The sequence below is a fragment of the Neodiprion pinetum genome, chromosome 3 (genome assembly GCF_021155775.2).
Source record: "Neodiprion pinetum isolate iyNeoPine1 chromosome 3, iyNeoPine1.2, whole genome shotgun sequence".
In the NCBI taxonomy this organism is placed as follows: Eukaryota; Metazoa; Arthropoda; class Insecta; order Hymenoptera; family Diprionidae; genus Neodiprion; species Neodiprion pinetum.
The window spans coordinates 11,836,531-11,859,057 of record NC_060234.1 but is presented as its reverse complement, the minus strand read 5'-3'; the positions used below and the strand labels follow the sequence as shown (position 1 = coordinate 11,859,057).

The 22,527-nt window shown below is 39.3% G+C and overlaps 1 protein-coding gene across 1 annotated transcript; it reads right to left on the bottom strand.

Moving 5' to 3' along the window:
* Positions 1-15,367: 15,367 nt before the first annotated feature.
* Positions 15,368-16,234, bottom strand: LOC124214340 (uncharacterized). Its single transcript, XM_046616605.1, has one exon. It carries the CDS (start codon positions 16,232-16,234, stop codon positions 15,368-15,370), a length of 867 nt encoding a protein of 288 aa, XP_046472561.1.
* Between the last annotated feature and the right edge of the window lie 6,293 nt (positions 16,235-22,527).

Sequence of the window (22,527 nt, the reverse complement as noted above, 5' to 3'; positions counted from 1 at the left end):
TTGATGAGCTGGTTATCATTAATGATCAAAACATCTAAAAAGCTAATTCGATGATTAAACTCTATTTCAGAGGTGAATTGTAATCTCGGATGGAATTGGTTGAAGACAGATAGCATTTCTGCAACTTTATCCGAAGGGACAGCTGTGATTATGTCATCTACATATCTGAAATAGAAAGAAGGCTTGAAGTCCAGTTTGTTGAGACAATATTGTTCAAGATCATCCAAAACCAAATCCGACAAAATTGGAGAGAGAGGCGAGCTCATCGGTAAACCATAAGTTTGAGCATATATGTTCTGATTAAATTTGAATATGGCAGCCTTAAAGCAGATGTGTAATGCTTTTATGAGTTCATTAAGTGGGACAGGAATTTTATCCACCAACTGATGCCAACGCTGTTTCACCGCGTTGATTGCTAGATCACGTGGAACATTGGTAAACAATGACACAACATCCAGCGAAACTAATACATGATCAGGTGGGAGACGAAAGTTCCTGATAGAATTAACCAGAGCAAAACTATCTCTTACACGTGACAAGGGAGGGACGATGTTGCTACCAATCCATTGACTGAGGAAGCGAGCTAGATTGATAGTCGGACTATCTGTGAACGACACTATAATTCTTACCGGTTTATCAGGCTTATGAATTTTAAGTAGCCCGTAGGCTCTAGGTGGTAAACAATCAGTTTTTGCGATTTGACGTCTAAGTTGATCTGAGATGAGTTTACTTTTGGACCAATCCATTGTTAATTTTTTAACTTCGTGTTGCAGGGTACAGGTAAGATCATATCTAACAACTTTGTAGGAGTTGTTGTTAGAGAGTTGTTGCAAAATTTTGTCCTCATACATTTGTTTGTTCATCACAACAGTCGTGTTTCCCTTGTCTGCCTTCAAGAAAAGTAAATCCTGGTTATTGTTTTGAAAGATCTTAGTTTCATTAATTTTATGAAGGATATTCTTGTCAACGTGAACGAAAGAAGGGGTGTTGATGAACTTTTTTAAGGCGTTTGTAAAATCTTGGCGAGCCATATTGCGGCGGTTAGAGGGAATAGAAGAAATCTTTGATTCGAAATCAGAAATACGTTTGTTGGTTGGGATGCGGTGGGGCTTAAAAGGAATGCCATATTTGGGTCCCATTTTTAGAACGTCATTAACATTGACAGGCATTTCCGTATTGCTGAGGTTCACAATCCAATTTTCAAAGGTCGAGTCAATTAGATTAGAAGTGGGACTTTTTTTTGTTATTAATAAGATTAGCTAACTTGTTGATGTTAGACGCCTTGTGAGCATTGAAAGCCGGTTCCAATTTCAGGTGTTGTGTGTCGAAAAATTTTTTTGACAATTCAACAGGTAATTCTATTAAAATATCGTTCTCAAGCGCCAGCAAAATATTTTGATATTTAATGATGACCGCATGAGCGTCACTAATCTCGAGATTAAGTAACGACTTTTGAAATTTGTGTACATTATGTTGGTAAGCAGTTCGTGACTTAGACATTTTAAAACTAACACCGTTCGAGATGAGCTTAGGGAATTTTAAATGGGTTGGTAAAATCGATCGTTTCTTGCAGATTAAAAGAAAGATGCGGTGGTTTTTTAGCTTCAACAGAGACTCGGATATAGTGGCCCAACGTCGCAGCTTCCCCGCCAAAGTCTTCCCATATGCAAGAGAGATATCATGAAAAAACCCCATGGTTCCCACGTTTTATCCCGTTAGTATGATGAAGACGATTTTTTTTTGACCTTAGTGACTTGTTGACTAATATTATTCTTGGATATGAAGGTCGAGACATCAAAACACTTTTTTATTGTGTTTACGTTTCAGCCCTGATGGGGGCCCTCCTCAGAACAAATTTATTTAAACCAACTGTCACGAACAGAAATAATAAAATAATGTACAACTCAATTATAACAAAATAACATGAATAGTTTGGATAATAAACCAGGATGTTTTTGCACTATAAGTAAGAGGAATTACCTGGTGTGGATTGACACTTTCAATTCCAGAAGAAGGGACCACTATTAAGTGGTGAATGCGTGTTAGATAATAGAATAAGAACAAAAAAAAACAAAAAAACCAAAACACACTGCGATCGCGATACGTAACTCCCAAGCCTTTATCCTTATTGTTAATTTAATAAAATAAAACACACGACGGCCGTTATAGGTATGAATCAGGAGTACTTTTGCACATATGGAACGTCCAGTGTGTAGTGGGGGGAGATCGATATCGATCGTTATCAGAGCATACGCAAAGTCAACGGGTTAAAAGGAAACCAGAATTTGTTAAGAAGGTAAAATCGAGAGCAAGCTCAGTCGGTAATGGATAATTACGATGGGTGTATCACAGAGGTGTAAATAGTACTCAGATGTTCAATATCTGGTCTTCGGTTGACAGAATTGGGATGTGCAACAATATTGCACATTTCTAACAATAACCAATTGTAATACATTGGTTCAACGTCAATAATGCTGGCTTGAGAATAATTAAATGAATGGTCGAAATCGATGGCATGCCTCGTCAGTGCAGTATAATTACCCTCGTGTTCATGTTCGTGTTCGTGCCCCATCAGGGCTGAAACGTAAACATAATAAAAAAAGTGTTTTGATGTCTCGACCTTCATATCCAAGAATAATATTAGTCAACAAGTCACTAAGGTCAAGAAAAAATCGTCTTCATACAGAATTAATATTTGAGACGAAAATAATCGGTGGAAAAGCCAAGTTAGAGCTTTCTCATAATTACATGTATCAGGTCCAAGGTCTTCTACACATTACGAATAGGAAATGGTGCTATTTTATAGTTTGGACGCCAAAGGGATTGATTTTTGATAAAATAAAACGTGACGATAAATTCTGGACCGAAAAAATGGAGAATAAATTAGCAGATTTCTTTTACTTTTGTTTGTTACCCGAGATCGTAGATTCTAGACGCGCCCGACAACTCTTAATCCGCGAACCCCCTCAAATCATCGAAGCCCAGATAAGGCGGCGCGTAAGAAACAGTAAATTCACAACCGACAGACGACAAATAACTGTAATATAAATTGTAACGTGGCATTTCGGTTAGGCCTGCCTGTTACAAGGGACTCCCTGAACCCTGGGCGGAATCCAGGAATAAGGGTTTCAGAAATCGAGTCGCGAAATAATCATAGAAAGCGCCAGAACTGGAGTCACGCACCCGGGCTTCGACAGTGACGAAATAGCGAATTACGAACAAGATATTGCAGGCTTTTATTTTTATTTCTTTTTCGAGTACACCGGCTACCAGCCAGCGACCAACTCCGACGCCGAAGATATTTCGAGGCAAGGAGAAACCGCGGAGATCTCGTGGGAAGGATACCGAGGCTGCGGAGGGGGGAGACAACGCAGATCCCTGCAGCGCGGGAATCCAAGGCGGACGCGATTCCCGCTGGCGGCCGGCGCGCCGCAGCCTCGCCGCTCACCCCGCCTACGCCCAACCGAGACAACCGCGAGAGACCAGCTAGCGACGAGGGCGCACCACCCCGCCCAATCCCAGGACCCCGTAGAGCTGCGCGGAAGACGACATCGCGATCTAGCCTTAAGTTCTGCGCCGCGTAGCGACGACAGGTGCGCGCCGAGTTGCGCAATCTCCAAAATCGATGACAGATCGATTGTTGCGCATTCTTAGGGTGATGACGTCACTAAGGATTAGCGTGACGAGATCGGCATTGCGGCCGATCGGCCATCTGAGATCACTCTAGTTCTGGCGACGAGCGGAAACGGTAGTAACTTGTTTGTCGCGCTGAATTAAGTTCGTTGAGTGTTGTTAATAACGTTGAGGTTGCGGATCATAATGGGGGTCCACCGTCACGAGGGAGTAGGCAGCTTCGCATTCTGGATGTGGAGCGGTAAGCGCTGCTAATATTCTTGCGAGAGAATTTCGAGAAATATTAAATAAAGGCTTGCCGAGGAACGGATAGCCATCGAGGATTTGCGTTAACGAAAGTACTCGAAATTCTTTAGCCGATAAATCTGCTTGGTGACCGTAGCCTGAGTTGCGCGTACTGACGTAGAGCCACAGTTGAGTGACCGAGAAGGTCGAGTAGAGCCCCGGGTTTGAGTCGCGGCAAGACTACTGTAATTTGAGTGTAACCAAATTCCGTTACACTGGGTCACGTCGAATCAACTACGATAACGTGTAATTTCTCGTGTAGGTCGCGAGTCGTCGAAAGGGGAGCGTTCGAATTCGCGAACCGCGTCTCGACGTCGCGGAGAAAGTTGAGCTCGGGTGCGCGTTAATAAGAATTTTCTTTTGTAGAGGATAGTCGCGGGTGACGCGACGAGCCTTTTTTCCGTTTAGACTTTTGCCTCAGTGGTTAGTGATAAGGTGGCGATTAGCGCCCGTAGGCATGAGCAATTTTATTTCTTTGTTTTTTTTTTGTTTGATTTATTACCGATCGCGGACAGTGTCGGCCGGGGATTCGGTTCCGTTTCCGTCGAGGAGTTTATTATTAAGTTGGCGATTAGCGCCATTCCGTAGAAGACGATCGCGGGCAGCGTGACGGGTCCTATTTTGTTTTTGGTTTTTGTAAATTAGCGGTTATTATTAAGACAGCGACTAGCGCACGTAGGCCGTTGAGGTCTTCTAGATCTATTAAAATTTCTTTTTGGTTTGTTCTTTCTTTTTTTTCGTTAAACCTAAGTCTTTAATTTTGAATCGCGCCTGGCGACTTACGGGTTATTTTTTCTCTGTATTTGTAATTGTAATCGCGAAGAACGACTTTTGCCGCATTATTATTTTTATTTTTGTACTGTCGCTGGCTGGAAATATATTATTGGAATTTTATTATTGCTTTGTAAAATAACGTGTTGGCGTACGTGTGTCGTATCTCTCTCTACCCAAAAATTACCCCTCCCCTCTCCGCGGTACTGAGCTGCCGAGTATATGGTCGCGGTATATCGCATTACCGACTTCGAGGCGTGTTGACCACGCCAGGCGCCCAACAAATTTTGTGATATTGTTTTAGATCCAGGATACCTCGCGGACGCCGATTTATTGCGCACGCGGTAAGTTCTCGGTCATCTTCTCCGAGTGACCGAGGAGCGGGAAAATCCACGTCACAAAATATATGTACATATGTACATAAATATAATAGCTTTGTATATACCTTACGTGCAATATTTCTGTGATTTATGTTTAGTTAGTTATATGTATTACTGTGCTAAAAATTTGCTAGTCATATCATTATAATTATGTATCTGATTATTCATTCCAGGAATACTTTCTGTAGTCTTACCAAACTGCGTGTATGCCTATATATTATGTAAATATTGTATAGCCTATTTTTTCATTACTATCTGTGACCTGCACTCGTGACGTACTACTTTCCATAGTTTGCGCTTTCTATAGAATTTATTTAGCCATATAATGTATACAATGCTCGATGCCTTGTTATATCAATTTTCTCTATCAAGATGACTGTCATGTTTCACTTATACTGTTTCAATTTAATTTCTATGAGATCCTTTTCATACAGATTTCGTGATTATGTTTATTAAGTTTAAACGAGTTTAATTTCACTTTTATCATTTTATATTAGTTTCTATCATTTTGCATTTGTTTAGTGCAAACCCGATCATGGGTGGGAGGTAGGGACGGGTTAGGCGGGTCTTTGTTTGATAGGGACCTCCACGTGATGAGACCTGGGAGATTGATGATATTTTCGTTGTTATATCATGAATTTGCTCACAGCTATTCGTTCCATTTTCAATTTAAAATGACCTGTGACGACGTCTGGCCGGTAGTCGTAAATAGTTACGTATTATTTTCCAGACTGTATTAGGAACAGCTCTTAGCCGATCAAGCTATGCTTTGAGCTGACTCAAGACAGTCCTGCAAATCGAACCTGACTATGAATACCGGCTATTAGACTATTACCAGTCACGTGATCGCATTGCATAGAAATACGGACGCCGGTGAATATAATTTTCGTTGAAATATTAAGAATGTATATCTATATCAATATACGTATAAGGAATTCTACGTAACGTCAATCAAAAAATGACCTCGTATTTTTTCAATCTATTCATACTTTTTTTCACATGAAATAAAGATAAAAAGAATCGATACGCATTTTGGTGTTCGTCCGAATCATGTTTGTTTTCGAAAGTTACAAGACAATCATTCAATTTTGATCCAAAAGGAGCTCGCATATATCCGGTTCTATTCGACGTAAAGACATCATTTACAGTGCATTCGGAAGGTGAACGAATAAGCTTTCATAAAAAAAATGCAGTGTTGAACATTATTGACAATCCTAATTTTTATAAACAATTCAAATGTTTGACGATTTTTACCTCATTAATGACAAGTTTTCGAATTATAAAAAAAATAGTTTCGGGTTCCTTATTAAATTCTGTATTTCTAGTAAATTTTTCAAGTGGACTCTCAAAGGAGTCTACTTTTTTTTCTCTATTATTCATCAGGTGCTGCGTCGTGCCGAGTGCGATACACTGGGCTGTTTAAAAGCATTTGAAACCGAATGCTCGTGAGGTGTGGAAGAGGCTAGCCGCGTCACCCGCCCCACTCCGGCGACAGCTCGGCTGCTCCGTTTCACTTGTTTCTTAACTCTCTCTCTCTCTCGCCACGGTTAACGCGGGAAGCGGAGTAGCCCGCGCTTTCTAGCTAGGCAACGCCCTTAACAATATTTGATACAGAATGGCTAGAGTTGGAATCAATTGTTGCAAGTAATTCACGCTTAGATTTTATATATTTTGTTAATACGTGAGAAGGATAATCATTGAAACTTAACACTTGAAATATAAGATTTAAATTTTTTTCATGGAATTCAGGGTTAGACAGCTTGATAGCACGTTCGACTAGGTTGTTGATTGTGCTAATTTTTTAGGACTTGGGTTGATGTGAATTATAGTTTAAGAAATCTTGCGACTAAATTTTTTTGTGATACCAGTCCGTTTTTAGATTTAAGTTATCATTGATAACTATATATAAGACATCTAAGAAGCTAATCTCATGTTCAAATTCCACTTCAATTGTAAATTGTAATCTTTGGTGATATGTGTTGAAAAGCTCGCGGATGTTATTAACCTTATCGGTGGGAGATGTAGTAAGAATGTTATCAACATAACGGTAATAGAAAGGTGGTTCAAAATCGAACTTTTCAATACAAGTTTACTCTAAATTATACATCACTAGATCAGCCAAAACAGGTGACAAAGGTGATCCCATCGGGAGACCAAAGCATCGGGCAAAAATAGTTTTAATGAACTTAAAAATAGAGGCTTTAAAACAAATATTCAGAGCTTTGATCAACTCTCTTTTTGGAATGGGAATATAAGGTTGTAACTCAGGCCAATGTTTGTTGATAGCTCCTATAACCAGATCTTGAGAGGTATTGATAAATGAGGAAACGACATCTAATGAAATTAGTACGTAGTTAATTGGTAACCTAATATTTTTGATGACATCAACAAATCCAAAACTGTCTTTGATTCTTGAGCGTGGAGAAGTAATGTTTTTAGAAATCCAATTATTTAAAATACTAGAAAAATTGATAGGTCGAACTATCAATAAACGAAAAAATAACACGTACAGGGATATTTTCTTTGTCGATCTTAGGAAGTCCATAGGCTCTAGGTGTTATGTTTAGGTTCTTTATAAATAAATGAACAAGACTATGTAAATAAAAGTGAGATTTATTAATAATAAATGATAGGATAATGTTGATGCGTCAATACGCTACAAGGGCTGAAGCCATTCTCCAAGTCAGTGTGTGCCCTCTAAGGCTCATACTATACGTGTTGTACTAACCATTCAACATACATACAACACTAGGTGCCACACTATCATTATTGGAAATGGAATATCTATTTCGTTTTGTGGTATAATCGTTGTTAACCCAAACTGTTGTAATTTTGCTAATTTCCTTCTGCACGGTGTTCGACAAATCGTGTTTTACAATTTTATAGGTGTTAGCGTCGTGTAGTTAGTCTAGCATTTTATCAATGTACATTTATTTTGGAATAACATAAAGATGAGGACCTCCAGAGGTCAACCTTAATTCTTAGCTTAATTATCGCTATCTGAGAGAGCTCTCTTATTTGAATCTAATTATCGTAGGAGAACGGTCTTGAAAGTAGGCGAAAGAAGACTTGAACCAATCCATAGAATTGTGGAAAGCACACCCCATCTGAGCCAGCAATGCGACCCCAGCCGAGGCCTCTTCCACATTGTAGGATGATGGACTCAAGGTCGCAAAAGGGGTGTGACCTGGCGGCGATTTTAAGATCACCTGCCCACGAGCACATCATGTGAGTCATCCAGCTGATGCTCCCTGACTAGCTTGATGAGCTAGTCGAACAATTGGCTAGTAGCTCTGAGAGACGAGCCCATAATCGAGAGTGGACCCAACACAGGGCGACCAATTGAGGGTAAGGCAACTTACGAAATATGCGCTGTAACTATTGCTGACAATTTATTTCAGATAGAGTAATTGTGAGGGCGAAAATACGGTTACCCTACGGCGCAGGTACTGGCCTGAATAATTGGTTATTGAGATCATTGAAGAGAAAGATATGATTGTTGGGCGCCAGAAAATAGATAATTAAAAAAAAAAATATAGCTGAAGACAAGATCAGTTTCTACGACAGTTTCACACAGCTTGCTCAGTATAGACAAGGTAATGTAGTGGTAAATGTCGGTGAGCGGTCATTAAATATGTCACGAATATTTTCGTTAACGTTTCGGCCCGAGTAGGGGCCCTCCTCAGAACGATCAATTTTTTTATTTAACTGTCAAGAACATAGATTCCATCGGTAAGAGAATAACATCAATGGATACCATACTATTGAGAATTATTATCTATTGTACATTTTTTTTTTTTTATTTTATTTTATGTCTGGTACAAAAAAATTCTATAGAGATGCAGAAGCATCTGTACATAGAACCAGAAGTACATCTAGTTTAGAAAATGAACATTATGAAAATACAAAAAAAATTATTACTTATTGTCTATACTGCTTAACAAAGTGATAGGAACCAGAATTACACATAAAAGTACATAGTTATTAAAGTAAGGACTAGTAATTTGAGGAAATAATCCAACATTTCAGTTTCTTCCTCAAGGTTTTTTGCTTACACTCTAATGACTTTAGGTAGCTAGGTAATAGATTATAATACTTGATTGCGACATAGTATGCATTTTTAGTGCTAATTGTCTTATTAATCTTAGGTAGAGTTAGGAGATTAGATCTCGTTTTCATCTGTAATTGACTATTAAATAGTAGATTTTTGCATTCATTATAATAATACATTATTGCACTAACAATAAAGGATTCGTTAATATTAAGGGGAGCAGAGACATCTTTGCACGACACTAGGAAATTTATTAATCTTTTTTGTATGTAATAATCTCGATAATTGTACTTCTACTCCACTTTTAAAATAAAAACTCAAGTTGGATTCTGAAATAAAAACAGTTTATTTTAGTATTACAATCACAACTTCTACAGTTAGCTAAGATATCAATACAATGTTACTTACCTGAAATAAAAACAGAAAACAACATTAAAAGTTTTTACTCCAGGTAATGTACAGTAGTTTGTTCAAGTTTTAATAATATCCTTAATAAAATGCACAATTATTGTAGTCGTAAATTCACGTACTTATTAGGTTAGAATTTTCAATATCACAGAGCCCATAGAATCCCTAATCACAGAGTATGTTATTATGTATGATGACGATAGGCAACTCCCTCTATAACACTGGTGGTAATGGCGGCAGATTCAAATTGAAGTAAGTGAGAGATGTCATTTTCTTTATATCTCCCCCCCTTGGAGGAGAACAATCACAAGGAAACGATGTGACTGTTCGTCAGTCTATCATCCGCTGCTGGGATTAATTTTGTTATATGGAAAAGGTTGGATTCTTTCTTCTTGTGTCCTGTATCGACTTCATAGATTGAGTTAGATTTTCTTTTTATGATTTTGTACGGTCCGATTCTTATTTCATCCAGCTTTTTCCTATTGAGGCGGTTCCCATTTTCCACATACACTAAATCTCCAGTATTTAATATAATTTCTTGCCTGTGTCTGTTGTATCGTTCTGCATTTTGATCATGGGACTTCTTGGTGTTCTGTAAAGCTAATTTTCGATCTCTTTCTAGGTCTTCCTTTGTACCCTTTGTCTTTAATTCTGGTGGCAAAATATCGACACTTTCGCCCTCCATCAAGTACTTGGGAGTGAAGCCAGTGACGGTGTGTTCTGTTTCATTGTATCTTCTCACACATTCTTGAGCGATGGCTGTCCATGCTTTTTTTTTGTTGTTCTCATTTACTTTGCATCTTATTTTATTTACCAGAGTCTGGTTTAGTCTTTCATTGAGGCCATTCGAAAATGGGGCATCTACTGCAGTAAAAATCAACTTTATTTTGTTCTCCTCTAGAAAATTTTTAAATTGTTTAGAATTAATGCCAGGATATTGGTCTGATAATATTGTGTCTGCATCATTACTTTCTGTGATTTTTGTAACTAGTTTTATGAAGTCAGTGGCGTTTTGGTTTTTTGACGTTAGTATGTAAGCATATCTTGTAAAGTGATCAACTAATAGATGCAAATACTTTTTCGTTGATCGCGATCCTCCAAATCCTCCAATGGTATCAATGGACATGATTTGAAATGGGTAAGTGGCTGGACCTAGATGTGATAGATGCCCATATTTTGTTTTATTTCTCGACTTGTTTTTCTTACATATAGAACAATTATCACACTCTTTTTTTATATTCATTATCATATTTCTCGCAGAATAAAATGGGGTTATCTTGTTAATCATTTGCGATCTTCCCAAGTGACAGTAAGTCTCATGTATATCTTTTATTAATATTTTACTTAGATTTTCAGACAATACTATTTTATTTCTACTTTTTAATTTTTTATAATAAATGTCATTTTTTAATATAAATTTTCTTTTCTTTTCCTGTAATTCCATGTTCTGGTTTTGGTCATTTTTTATGTCTTCCAGACTTACTAGATTTATGACTTTCAGAATGTCATCTGTATTATCATCAAATTCTAAAACTGGATTTCTGCTTAGGCAGTCAGCTTCCTGATTCGATATTCCCGGATTGTATTTTATTTTGAAATCATATTGTGATAGGTAATATGTTAAATCCCCCAATTCTTCATCTGTTCTAGATTTTACATTTAAGTTTTCCAAAGGTTTGTGGTCTGTGTATACAGTGAATTGTTTTCCAAATAACCAGTGTTGCCAATATTTCACTGCTTCTTTAATTGCTAAGCATTCAAGATATATTGCTTTTTTCTTTTTTTGAGCGTCATTCAGTTTTCTTGAAAAATATGCTACTGGTTTATAATTCTTATTTTCATCTTCTTGCTTCAGTACAGCTCCAATTCCATTGATACAAGCATCAGTATAAATTTTGATTGGAATATTGGGGTCAAAAATTTTTAGTACTGGTTCCGAACAAAGTAATGTTTTAATTTTCTCAAATGATTCTTGACAATCTTTTGACCAAACAAAACTTACATTTTTCCTCAGTAGATTGTGTAATGGGTCTGAGATTTGTGCCAAGCTTGGTATAAATTTATGGTGATAGTTGATTTTCCCAAGAAATTGTCTTATATTTTTCCTTGTTTCCGGAACTGGAAAATTTTTCACTGCGATTAGGTAATCTTTCAGTGGTCTTACTGAGTTCTTTTCAATAATATGACCCAAGTATTTTGCATAATTTTTAGCAAATGAGCATTTTGAAAATTTTAGTCTAAATCCCTCATTGTGAATTGCTTCTAATAGTCTTGATAGATGCTGTATATGCTGACTAAAATCTTGTGAAAAAACTAATACATCATCTATGAAAGATACTACAAAATCATTAAGTTTGTATTTTCTTATTATATTATTCAATATTCGTTGGAAAATTGCTGGTGCTGTTTTTAATCCAAAAGGGAGACAGGACCACTGAAAATGGCCCTCTTGTGTTACAAATGCTGTTTTAGGTCTATCTTGAATCCTTAGGGGAATTGACCAAAATGCAGAATTTATATCTAATGTTGTAAAGTACTCACAGTTTACACTTTTTACTATCAAATCCTCTATAAGTGGAAATGGCTGTGACTGAGGAGTAATAATTTTATTTATATCTCTGAAGTCTATACACATTCTGGTTTTTTTATTTTCTTCTTTCTTAAATGCCAGAGTAACTGGAGCAGCAAAAGGGCTGTATGATTCTTCAATAAGCCCCTTTTCCAGTAATTTTACCACTTGATTCTCTATTTCTTTTCTATCTTCGAATGTGCATCTGTAAGGACGTTTATAACAGTATTTTTCTTCCATTAGATCTATGTGAGCTTCATATTCTTTAACAGTACCGATATCATATTTGTCTTTAGCAAATACTGACTTGTATTTCTTCAATAATTTGTCGATTTCAGACTGTTTATACACATCTAAATGATTTACTATCATTTTAAATTCATCAGTGTTTAGATGTTCGTTGAAATTTACTTCATGTTTCCTAAGATTGTTTGTTTTTACTTCTATGTCACCTGATAACACAGGAATACTGACATTTGTGTTATTGTCAACCTCTTTATTTAAGTTAATTTCATTTTTCTGTGTTTGGAAATCTTTTTTTTGCAAGATCCTTAGATCTTCAGTCTGGGTCAACTTAAAGTTTTCAATACAGTCTAAGCCAATCAAAAAATCATAATTAAAGTTGTCACTGTCTACGATAAACACTTTCATAGTTTTCTCAATATTGTAAATTTTTACTTTTAAAGTTATCATACCTTTTGTTTTTCCTTTTTTTTAAGTAACGGTTTTACAGCATTGTTGTACGCACCTCCCCACGCTATTAATCCATAATTAATTATACTCTCAAATAATCCATGATATATAGTTTTTAATATTACAGGCTTTAGACTTTTGCTTAGTTTAAAGAACAGAAAAGACAAATACCTTATTTTTTTAGTTTGTTCATTTACATGTATATTCCATTTCATATTTGAATCAAAGAACATCCCCAGGTATTTACAATTTTCAACTCTACTGAGCTCTCTGTCGTTTATGTATAGATGATAGTTTTTGGGTACACTATCACTATAGCTTCCAAAGGTGATATAAGTTGTCTTGTCAATGTTCAAGGAAAGTTGATTAACTTTTAACCAAATGTCCAGTTTATTTAACCAGTTATTTAGAGTTACGTTCAGTTCAGTCCAATTTCTACCTGAACATAATACTGCAGTGTCATCCGCGTATGCTACAAGAGCATTTGGAGGTAAAACATCAAAAATATCATCTATGTACATGATAAACAACAGGGGACCCAGTATCGTACCTTGAGGGACACCAACTTTCACCATCTTAGTTTCACTTGTGCAGTTATTAATCTTAACACATTGTTCTCTATTAGTTGAATAATTCGTTAATAGTTGATGTGGAATACCTCTTATTCCACGTCTCCATAGTTTATCTAATAGTATCTTGTGGTTAACAGTGTCAAATGCCTTTGCAAGATCTAGGAAAACAAGTACAGTTGGCAGGTTGTTGTCAATATTATTATATATAAAATTAGATGTGATAGCAAGGGCATCACTTGTACCCCTATTTTTTAGAAAACCAAATTGATTGTTAGAGATTAAATTGTTGGAAATGCAAAAAGAATATAATCTATTAAAAATTATTTTTTCAAATATTATTGCTAAGTTAGATATAAGCGATATAGGTCCGTGTAGATGGCGATGTGCCGACCTTCGAAAAGGTGTCGGAAGCGTCTGACGGCTTCGTAGATTGCCTCGAGTTCGCGATCGTACGTCGACATCTTTTGCGCGGAGGGTGATAGTTTCTTGCTGAAGAACGCGAGCGGCTCCCATTGACCTTGGCGGTGCTGTTGGAGGGCGGCTCCGATGGCTCGTTCCGATGCATCTGCGAAGATTGCCCACTCGGCGTTCGTGTCTGGATGCACGAGGAGTGTTGCGTCGGCGAGGGCTCGTTTCGATTTTTCGAACGCGTCTTCGAGCTCGGTGTTCCACGCGATTTTTGTCTTGCCCTTGACCTCGGATCCTTCCAGGAGGCGGTTGAGAGGCGCGAGTGTTTCCGCCGCGTGTTTGATGAATTTTCGGTAGAAATTTATCGTACCGAGAAAATTGCGCAGGCCCTTAATGTTTTCAGGCTTCTTGAGGTTGGTGATCGCGTCGACGCGTTCAGGTAGCGGTTTAATGCCTTGCGCGTTGACTGCGTGACCGAGGAATTTTACTTCTGTTTGACCGAGACACGATTTCGCGGCGTTTATGACGAGTCCGTACCGTCGGAGGCGTTCGAACACGATGCGGAGATGTTCTCGGTGTTGTTGCGCGTCTCGCGAGGCGACGAAAATGTCGTCGATGTACACGAACACGAATGGGAGATCGCGGGTGACGTCGTCCATGAACCGTTGGAAGGTTTGCGCGGCATTTCGAAGTCCGAATGTCATGAACGGGAATTCGAAGAGACCAAACGGAGTGATGATCGCTGTCTTCGGGACGTCTTCGGGCGCGACGGGTATTTGGTTGAATGCGCGCACGAGATCGATGACGGAAAATATTTGGCAACCGTGACAGTTCGTGCAAAAATCTTCCAGATAACGTACGGGGTAGCTATCGGGCGTCGTGCGAGCGTTGAGACGACGGTAGTCACCGCACGGGCGCCATTCGCCGGATTTCTTGGGCACGAGGTGGAGAGGAGACGACCAGGGGCTGTCGGAGCGGCGCGCGATGCCCAGCTTAATTAATCTCTCGAACTCCTCTTTCGCGATTTTCAAACGATCCGACGCGAGACGACGTGCTTTACTCGAGACTGGAGGTCCGTCCGTCGTTTTTATGTAATGATACGTGTTGTGTTTAACGTCACGGACGGCTCCGTCTGGTTTAACGATATCGGGGAACTCGGCGATTATTTTTTCGAATTGCGGCGAGTTGTCGCAAGAGATGACCTTGACCGAGGCGTGATCGATGTGCGCGATCGAGCCTAGCGATGTGAGCGTTGTCGTGGTGTCGATAAGGCGGCGGCCTTTTAAATCTACCGCAATCCCGAAGTGGCTCAGGAAATCTGCGCCGATTAAGGGACGCGTGACGTCTGCCACGACGAAACGCCATGACAGGTCTCTGCGTAAACTGAGGTCGAGTGTCATTGTGGTCCAGCCGAAGGTGTCAATAGGCGAGCCGTTTGCGGCGCGTAATTGATAACCTGTCCTTGCTTTCCGCGCGGGGGCTCCTCCGGGGGGGATTACCGAGAGATCAGATCCTGTGTCCACCAAAAATTGCGTTCCAGTGGGTCTGTCTTTTACGAAAAGGCGGCTGGGTTGCGCGAGGGAATCGGTTTCAGCCATTAACGACTCCCGCTGGCGTTTCCCGGAAATTTACATCCCGCTGGGAAGCACTTCTTCGCGGAATTGCCGAATTTCTTGTGGTACCAACATATGTTCGATGTTGGTGAGAGTCCGCGTGTACTCGACTTGCTGCGTGAACGGCTACGCGAGCGTTCTTTTTTCTTGCTCGTTTTGTTTTGATTGCGGCGGCCTTGGTTTGATAGCTGTTCGACTTGACGTGTGAGTGCGGCTATTTGAGCTTCGAGGCTTGATACCGCCGAAACATTATTGCCTTTGTTTACTTGCTCGTGTACGCGATCGGCTGTCTCGCTTAGCTCGGTGAGCGTTAATTTGTTTTGTGCCACGAGGCAAATTCTAATATTTTCGGGGAGATGTGATAGCCAGCGCGCTTTAAGAATTTCCTCGTCTATGTCAGGGACGAGGCTACGCAGATGGCGTAAATGCGCTGATGGTGTGCGGTCACCAAGGCTTTCGCGGTCGAGGAGCTGTAAAATTTTTGCTTCTCTCGATTGAGAAAAACGCGCGATCAATGCTATTTTTAGCGCTTGGTACGGAAGGGTTACCGGGGGCGTGACGATAAGATTTTCTACCTCCGCGGCGTAACGCGTTGGTATGTTCGATATCGTGTGGTAGTATCGGCCGATTTCCGTTACAATACCCTGCGTTCGAAATTGCGCTTCCTGTTGCGCGAACCAGAGCGCTGGTCGTTCGGGGCAAAATGGCGGCACCCTGAGCCTTACGGGGTTCAGCGTCAGGGCCGGCGGTTGATCACCCAGCATTTCGTTTAGCGTTGACTCTCCTTGGCTCGGTTCTTGGTCTTCTCCCGGTCCTGTTCCTGAGTCTTCCAGAGCGTCCTGGTATATCATTCGCGTGTGCTTCGCACTGCAGCACGAGAGGGGTTTCACTCACTGATTAAGCACTCAAGGTGTCTATGAATTCACTCACGCAGCACAACGTCTCTGGGTGCTCAGCCTTGCGCGAGCGGGGAGGAAAACACGCGGACACTCGTGAAAAGCAGCAATAAATTTTATGCGCGCACTACCACTTGGAGTCTCCGCCTTTGCGGTGGGAGCGAATAATAAGCGCGGCGAAAAGTTTTGGAGTCGATTTCTCAGCGCGCTAAGGGCACACTCGGCGTGGCGCGCGGGCGCGGGAAAAGAATCGCGAGAAACCGGCAGAAATATTCACGCGAGTGCAAAACGTTTCTATATCACGTCGGGGTCACCAATGTGGGATCTGGATTACTGGGATCCTACGTATTAAAGCGTGCGATGGGTGAAATATAAAAGGATGTTTATTAGGTTTTACAGGTGCGTGGATACGGAGATCCGGTTATAGCGCGGTTACAATAACGGTACTCTAGCGTGTGTTGATTTTGACTATCTGCGAGGTGATGCGAAGGATCTTCGCTCTCGTTTTTGCCCGCTGGAGTGAGGAAAGCGCGCTGAGGATTATTTCCGAAATTGGGCGATAAACGCCGAGCATTGCCTCGCTCTAATACTAGACCGAGTGCGTGTATGTGGCAGGCGCCACATATAGTCGGTAGTTAGATGCTTATTGCTTGATTTAAAAATTGGAATAATATCCGCTTTTTTTAAGGCAGAAGGCTATATTGCACGATTAATACGCATGTTAAAAATATACTCTAGGGGAACACTGATATCATTTGCAATAATCTTTAGAACTCTACTACTAATACCATCAACGCCTCCTGATTTGTCTTTCAGATCAAGTATTGTTTTTTCAATTTCAAAGCTATCAGTTGGAGTGAGAAAAATACTATTTGAATTATGTTTCACATTTTTTTCTATGTTTACTTGTAGTTTATCAATTTTTTTAGCTAGTTCATTACCAATATTACTAAAGAAGTCTACGAAGTTATCCGCAATATCCCTGTTATCAGTGACTATCTCTTCGTTACGTATTATATAATCTATTTCAGTAGAGACATTTTTATTCTTTCCCAGTTTACCATTAACATAATTCCATAGCTTCCTATCTTTACTATCTTTATATATGTTTTTTACCATCTCATTCTCGTATTTATTTTTTGCTAGTGATATTAACTTATTTAATAATTAGCAATATGTATTATATTCCTGTTTCAGTGTGTTATTACTCCTATCCAGATTCCATAAATTATACAGAGTTTCTTTAGTTTTACAAGATATCATAAGACCTTTTGTTATCCAACTACTACGTGGTTTATTATTGTTTTTATGCTTAGTCATAGGATATTTAGACATGCAATCTCTGATTAGAGATTTTATATTATCAATAAGTGTGTTAAAAAATATATCCGGATCAGATATATTAAGCAAAGCAGACCAGTCAGTGTGGCTGCTACATTCAGCAATACGTTTGTAGTTGATAACATGAGGTCTTTTTGATTGAAATTTAACAGTGTTTGTGCCTAGTGTGACAAAAATAGGGTAGTGATCAGTAAAAACATTCGTATACGTAAATGATTTGGTATTAACATTGTTCGTTTTAACAAAAAAGTTATCAATACATGTGCCTCCGTGGTCATTTGGTCTAGTGACGCCATTAAAATATGGTAAAAAACTGCGATCAAGGAGTTTACTCAAGAATTCATTAGTAATACTGTCAGAGCTTAATAAATTTATGTTAAAATCACCTACGATCATATGAATGTTTTCATGTTTTTTACCGTCAATAAAGTTAATGATTGAATTTACGAAATTTTCCTTATTTAAATCATGACACCGATAAATACCAGAAATTTTTACAGATTTGTTGTCGTTTAACTTTATTGACGTAGAAATTATTTTTAGATCACCAAAAACATCTAATGGAATACAATATTTTAAGGATTTTTTAACATATATAACCACACCATCAGCTTTATTAACATTACTATAATTATAGTGGATATCATAATATTTCAGTTCAAAGAATGTAAAACAAGTTAGAGCCCAGGTTTCTGAACATATAATTACATCAGGTTTAACTAATAAATTTTCTATAAAAAGTTCTAATTTATTAAAATTGCTATTTAGGCCTCTAACATTTACATGCAGAACTAAAATATTATCAGAACTCAGTGATTTATTTGAACTGTGCAAATCAGCAAACAAATCTTCAATCAGTAGATCGTCGCTATCACCCATCGTAATATATTATTGACTATTTGGATTAGATCTGTTTCCTAGTTTACCCACTGAGTTCGGTATTAATGGTTTAACAGGATAGTCAGTATTATTTATTATTTTATTTAGTCTGAAAACAAGATATTCACAGCATGTATCCGTAGCACAATGATTAGCCGATCTGTTTTTATGATATCTGTCATTGGAGAAAACATTAAATATATCTGTTAAAATTAAAAATATATACGAACACTTAAGGGATAATTTACCTTGTATAAGAAGAGATTAAAACACTGGTCAATATCATAAAATTCAAACAGGAGAGAGATGGTTCTTCAGCTAAGATGACAAAAGGCCATTTTCATCTTCTCCAATCATTAAACAATGTCGGTGTTGTAACGTGGCATTTTTGATGCTCGTTACAAGGGGCTCCTTGAACCCTGGGCGAAACCAAAATTTAGGAATTTCCGAAATTGAGTCGCGAAGTTTTTGCAAAAGAGCGCCAGAACTGAAGTCACGCATCCGAAACTACGAGAGGGGACACCTTAGCGAAAAACGTAAGATATTTCAGGTTTTTTTGTTGTTTTTTTTTATTTTTCGAGCTACAACGGCATCAGGCAAGAAGTCGACACCGAATTCGAGGAAATTGCGAAGTGGCGGACTAGCGACAATTGCGAAGGAAGGATGTCGAGGCTGCGGAGGGGGAGCCGACGCAGATCCCCGCATCGCGGGAATCCAAGGTAGACGCGATTCCCGCTGGCGGCCGGCGCGCCGCAGCCTCTCCCCCTTCACCCCGCCAACAATTGACCAGCGAACTTGCGACGGACCGACTAGCGACGAGGGAGCACCAGTAGTCACGTTTTGGGGGAGTTTCGCGAAGCAATGGAGTCGCCCAAAAATCGCGAGGGGAATGGAAAGGGGGTTGCAAGGATGTAGAAGGTAAGCGCTGCTTCTATCCCCGCGATTGAATTTCGAGCATAATTGCGAAAAGGCTTACCGAGTAACGGATAGCCGTTTTGGATTTGCGTTGTAGAGAAGTACTCGAAATTCTTTTGCTTGATGACCGTAGCCTGAGTCCGCGTGTTAGAGTAGAGTAAATTTTGAGTTCCTGAGAAAGTTGAGTAAAGTCACGGGTTTTAGTTGAGTCTTTCTCATTAGTGAAATCAAGTATAGCCGAATTTCGCCGTACCGGGTCGAGCCGCGTTATCGTTTTTTTTTAGTGTCACCTCTCGAGTAGGTCGAGAAGTGCCGAATTGGAGTGCTCGGATTAGCGGGTAACGTTTTGGAGGATTTTGAAAAGATTAGATTTCGGATGCGTTGCGATTGCGTATAGTTTAGGTTACGTTTAGTTGCGCCGGCATTGAGTTCCGTACCCGTTATTCAAGATAATGTAGATTGAGTTGCGTTACCTTGAGCTTGTGTTGAGTGGAAGTTAAATGTAGTGGTGCTTGCGCTTAGTTAAGTTTACGTTTAGTTAAGATAGTGTTTGGTCGAGTTGAGGTGATGTATAGTCGAAATGGCCGTTGCGTTGAGCAGCAGTTGAGACGAGAAGTTTGAGCATTGAGTTTTGGTTGCGTTTAAAATATAGTAACGTTTGCGGATTCGTTTAGACTTAGGCCACTCGCGGTAGCGTCGAAGCTCCGAGTCGAGTGAGATCTCGGGTGAGATTGAGGACGCCGTCTGTTCGGTAGCCCGACGGCGCACCGTCGAATAATTAGTTTTAGTTTCGTTTCGAGCAATAATCGCCATGGAGAACAAATGGCGAACTTGCAAATTGAGAATTGCGTATGAGGATTTTGTGATCGTTGAGTGACGTTTTAGTTAGGGAGCCGCGAGCTCATTAGAGTAAGAAATAGAGTAGGTTACGTGTAATTTTCTGTTTAGTTTTAGACTTGCGATGATCGATTTTTGGATTATGTTTTTTTTTTGTTTTGTATCACCGCTATTGTGAAATATAAGATTTTATTCTACTTTTGTTAAATAGCGTGTGTGCTTCGAGTGTCTCTCTCTTTCTCCAAAAATTACCCCTCCCCTCTCCGCGGTAGTGAGCTATCGGACGAGGAATAGCGTATTAATGATTTCAAGGCGTGTTTATCACGCCAGGCGCCCAACAAAACTTTGCGATATTGTTTTAGATCCAGGGTACGTCGTGGACGCCAAATTATTGTGCACGCGGTAAGTTCTCGGTCATTTTCTCCGAGTGACCGAGGAGCGGAAAAAATCCACGTCACAGTGTATAATATTTGACTCTTAGTATATAAATTAACAATGAGATATTCACAAAGCACCATTCATAAAATTAAAAAAGTGAAAAAAAGGGGTTAAGAGAGTTAACATAGTTACAACGATGCCGACACATTAATATCGGTATCATTATCTCTCAGTTTTCCCTATCAGAAACAATTTACTCAATGGTTTAACTCAACTAGTAAAAAATGACTCCTGGGCGAATCACCTGTGACCCAGAGTGAAGGCAAGCAAGTATAGCAAAAAGTAAAAATAATAGCTGAGTGGGAACATCAAATTATGTACCACTTATTGTCAAGGTTAGACAATGTGTGACATGTGGTCAGTAATAAGCGTTTGCAAAGATTGCTAAGGTGTTCGACATATTGTCTAACGTCAACAGAATTTGAATGCCCTACAATATTACATATTTCTAATAATGAACGTTTATAATAATTAGGTTCTTCAAAGAGGATATTTACATTATCGTAATTGAAAGAATGTGCGTTGTTGATCACATGTTTTAGTAGTGCCGTATGTCGATCATCATTCTTCTGTACATTACGTTGGTGTTCTTTAAACCTTGTATCGAAATGGCGGCCAGTTTGTCCAATATAGACTTGATTGCAGTCTTTGCAACATATTTTATAGACAACATTCGATCGTTTGCCCACAGGGATCCTATCCTTTCCAGAATCAAAGACCAGTTGTAAATCCTATGAATTTTTTCCCGCAAACTTGACATTATATTTTGTAAACAACCTGTTCAAAGACTCAAAGAGACCAGATATATATGGGATAAAGGTAAATGTGGTGGCAGGTCTGTTGTTGTCATCTACGGAAGCAGAATCAACATTGTTGTCAAGAAAATTATTGATATGGATGCGTCTCTTATTTATCTATTTGCACGAAAGGTCATGTGGATAGTCATTCCATCTTAAAATATTGTATATTAGCGACAAATTTTTTTCATGGAATTCGATATATGATAATTTTATGGCCCGGTCAACCAGATTAAAAATAGTATCTATCTTGTAGGACATCGGATGGTGGGAATTGAAATTCAAATATCTTTGAGACCACGTTTTTTTGTGAAACCAGTCTGTTTTGACGTTAGAGTTGTTGTGTATCAGCAATAAATCGAGAAAATTGATAGAGTTATTCACTTCTATTTCCATGGTAAATTGTAGTCCAGGATGATATTGGTTGAAGATAGTAGTACAGCAAGGCGGGTTCTGAGTACAAACACCTTCTTTGCGGACCAAGCCGCCTATCGCATCCCAGACACAAACCCTTGAAGGTTACCCCCACTCTCATAAGATAAAACGTGCTCTGCCGTACCAACCTGAGGTCAAAAACGTGCAACCTTACCGACAGTTGTATCGGTCGACGGTGAGAATCGCACTGCTTTACCAACAATTCTTATCGGTCAGAGGTCAAAATCGTGTTGTTTTACCGACAATCTCACCGACCGAAGGTCAAAGTCTTTATTTAGTGCTCGTCTGCCAACGGTAGAGGGTGCAGCGGGGGCGAGAACTTTTTTACCGTCCCGCATTCCTTTCCCATGGTAGGACTGCTGATGTGTAACATCAAGCACCCCACATTCCTTTTCCACGTTATAAAACACGCGACATTCTAAAATCAATGGTTCTGAGAATTGTTTTTTATCAACTCGGAAATTGCTGACAGCGACATTGCAAAATTAATGGTTCTGAGAATTGTTTTTTATTCACTCGGATATCGCTGATGTGTAACATCAACCACCTCACAGTCCTTTCACACATTATCAACCACGCGACATTCCAAAATTAATGGTTCTAAGA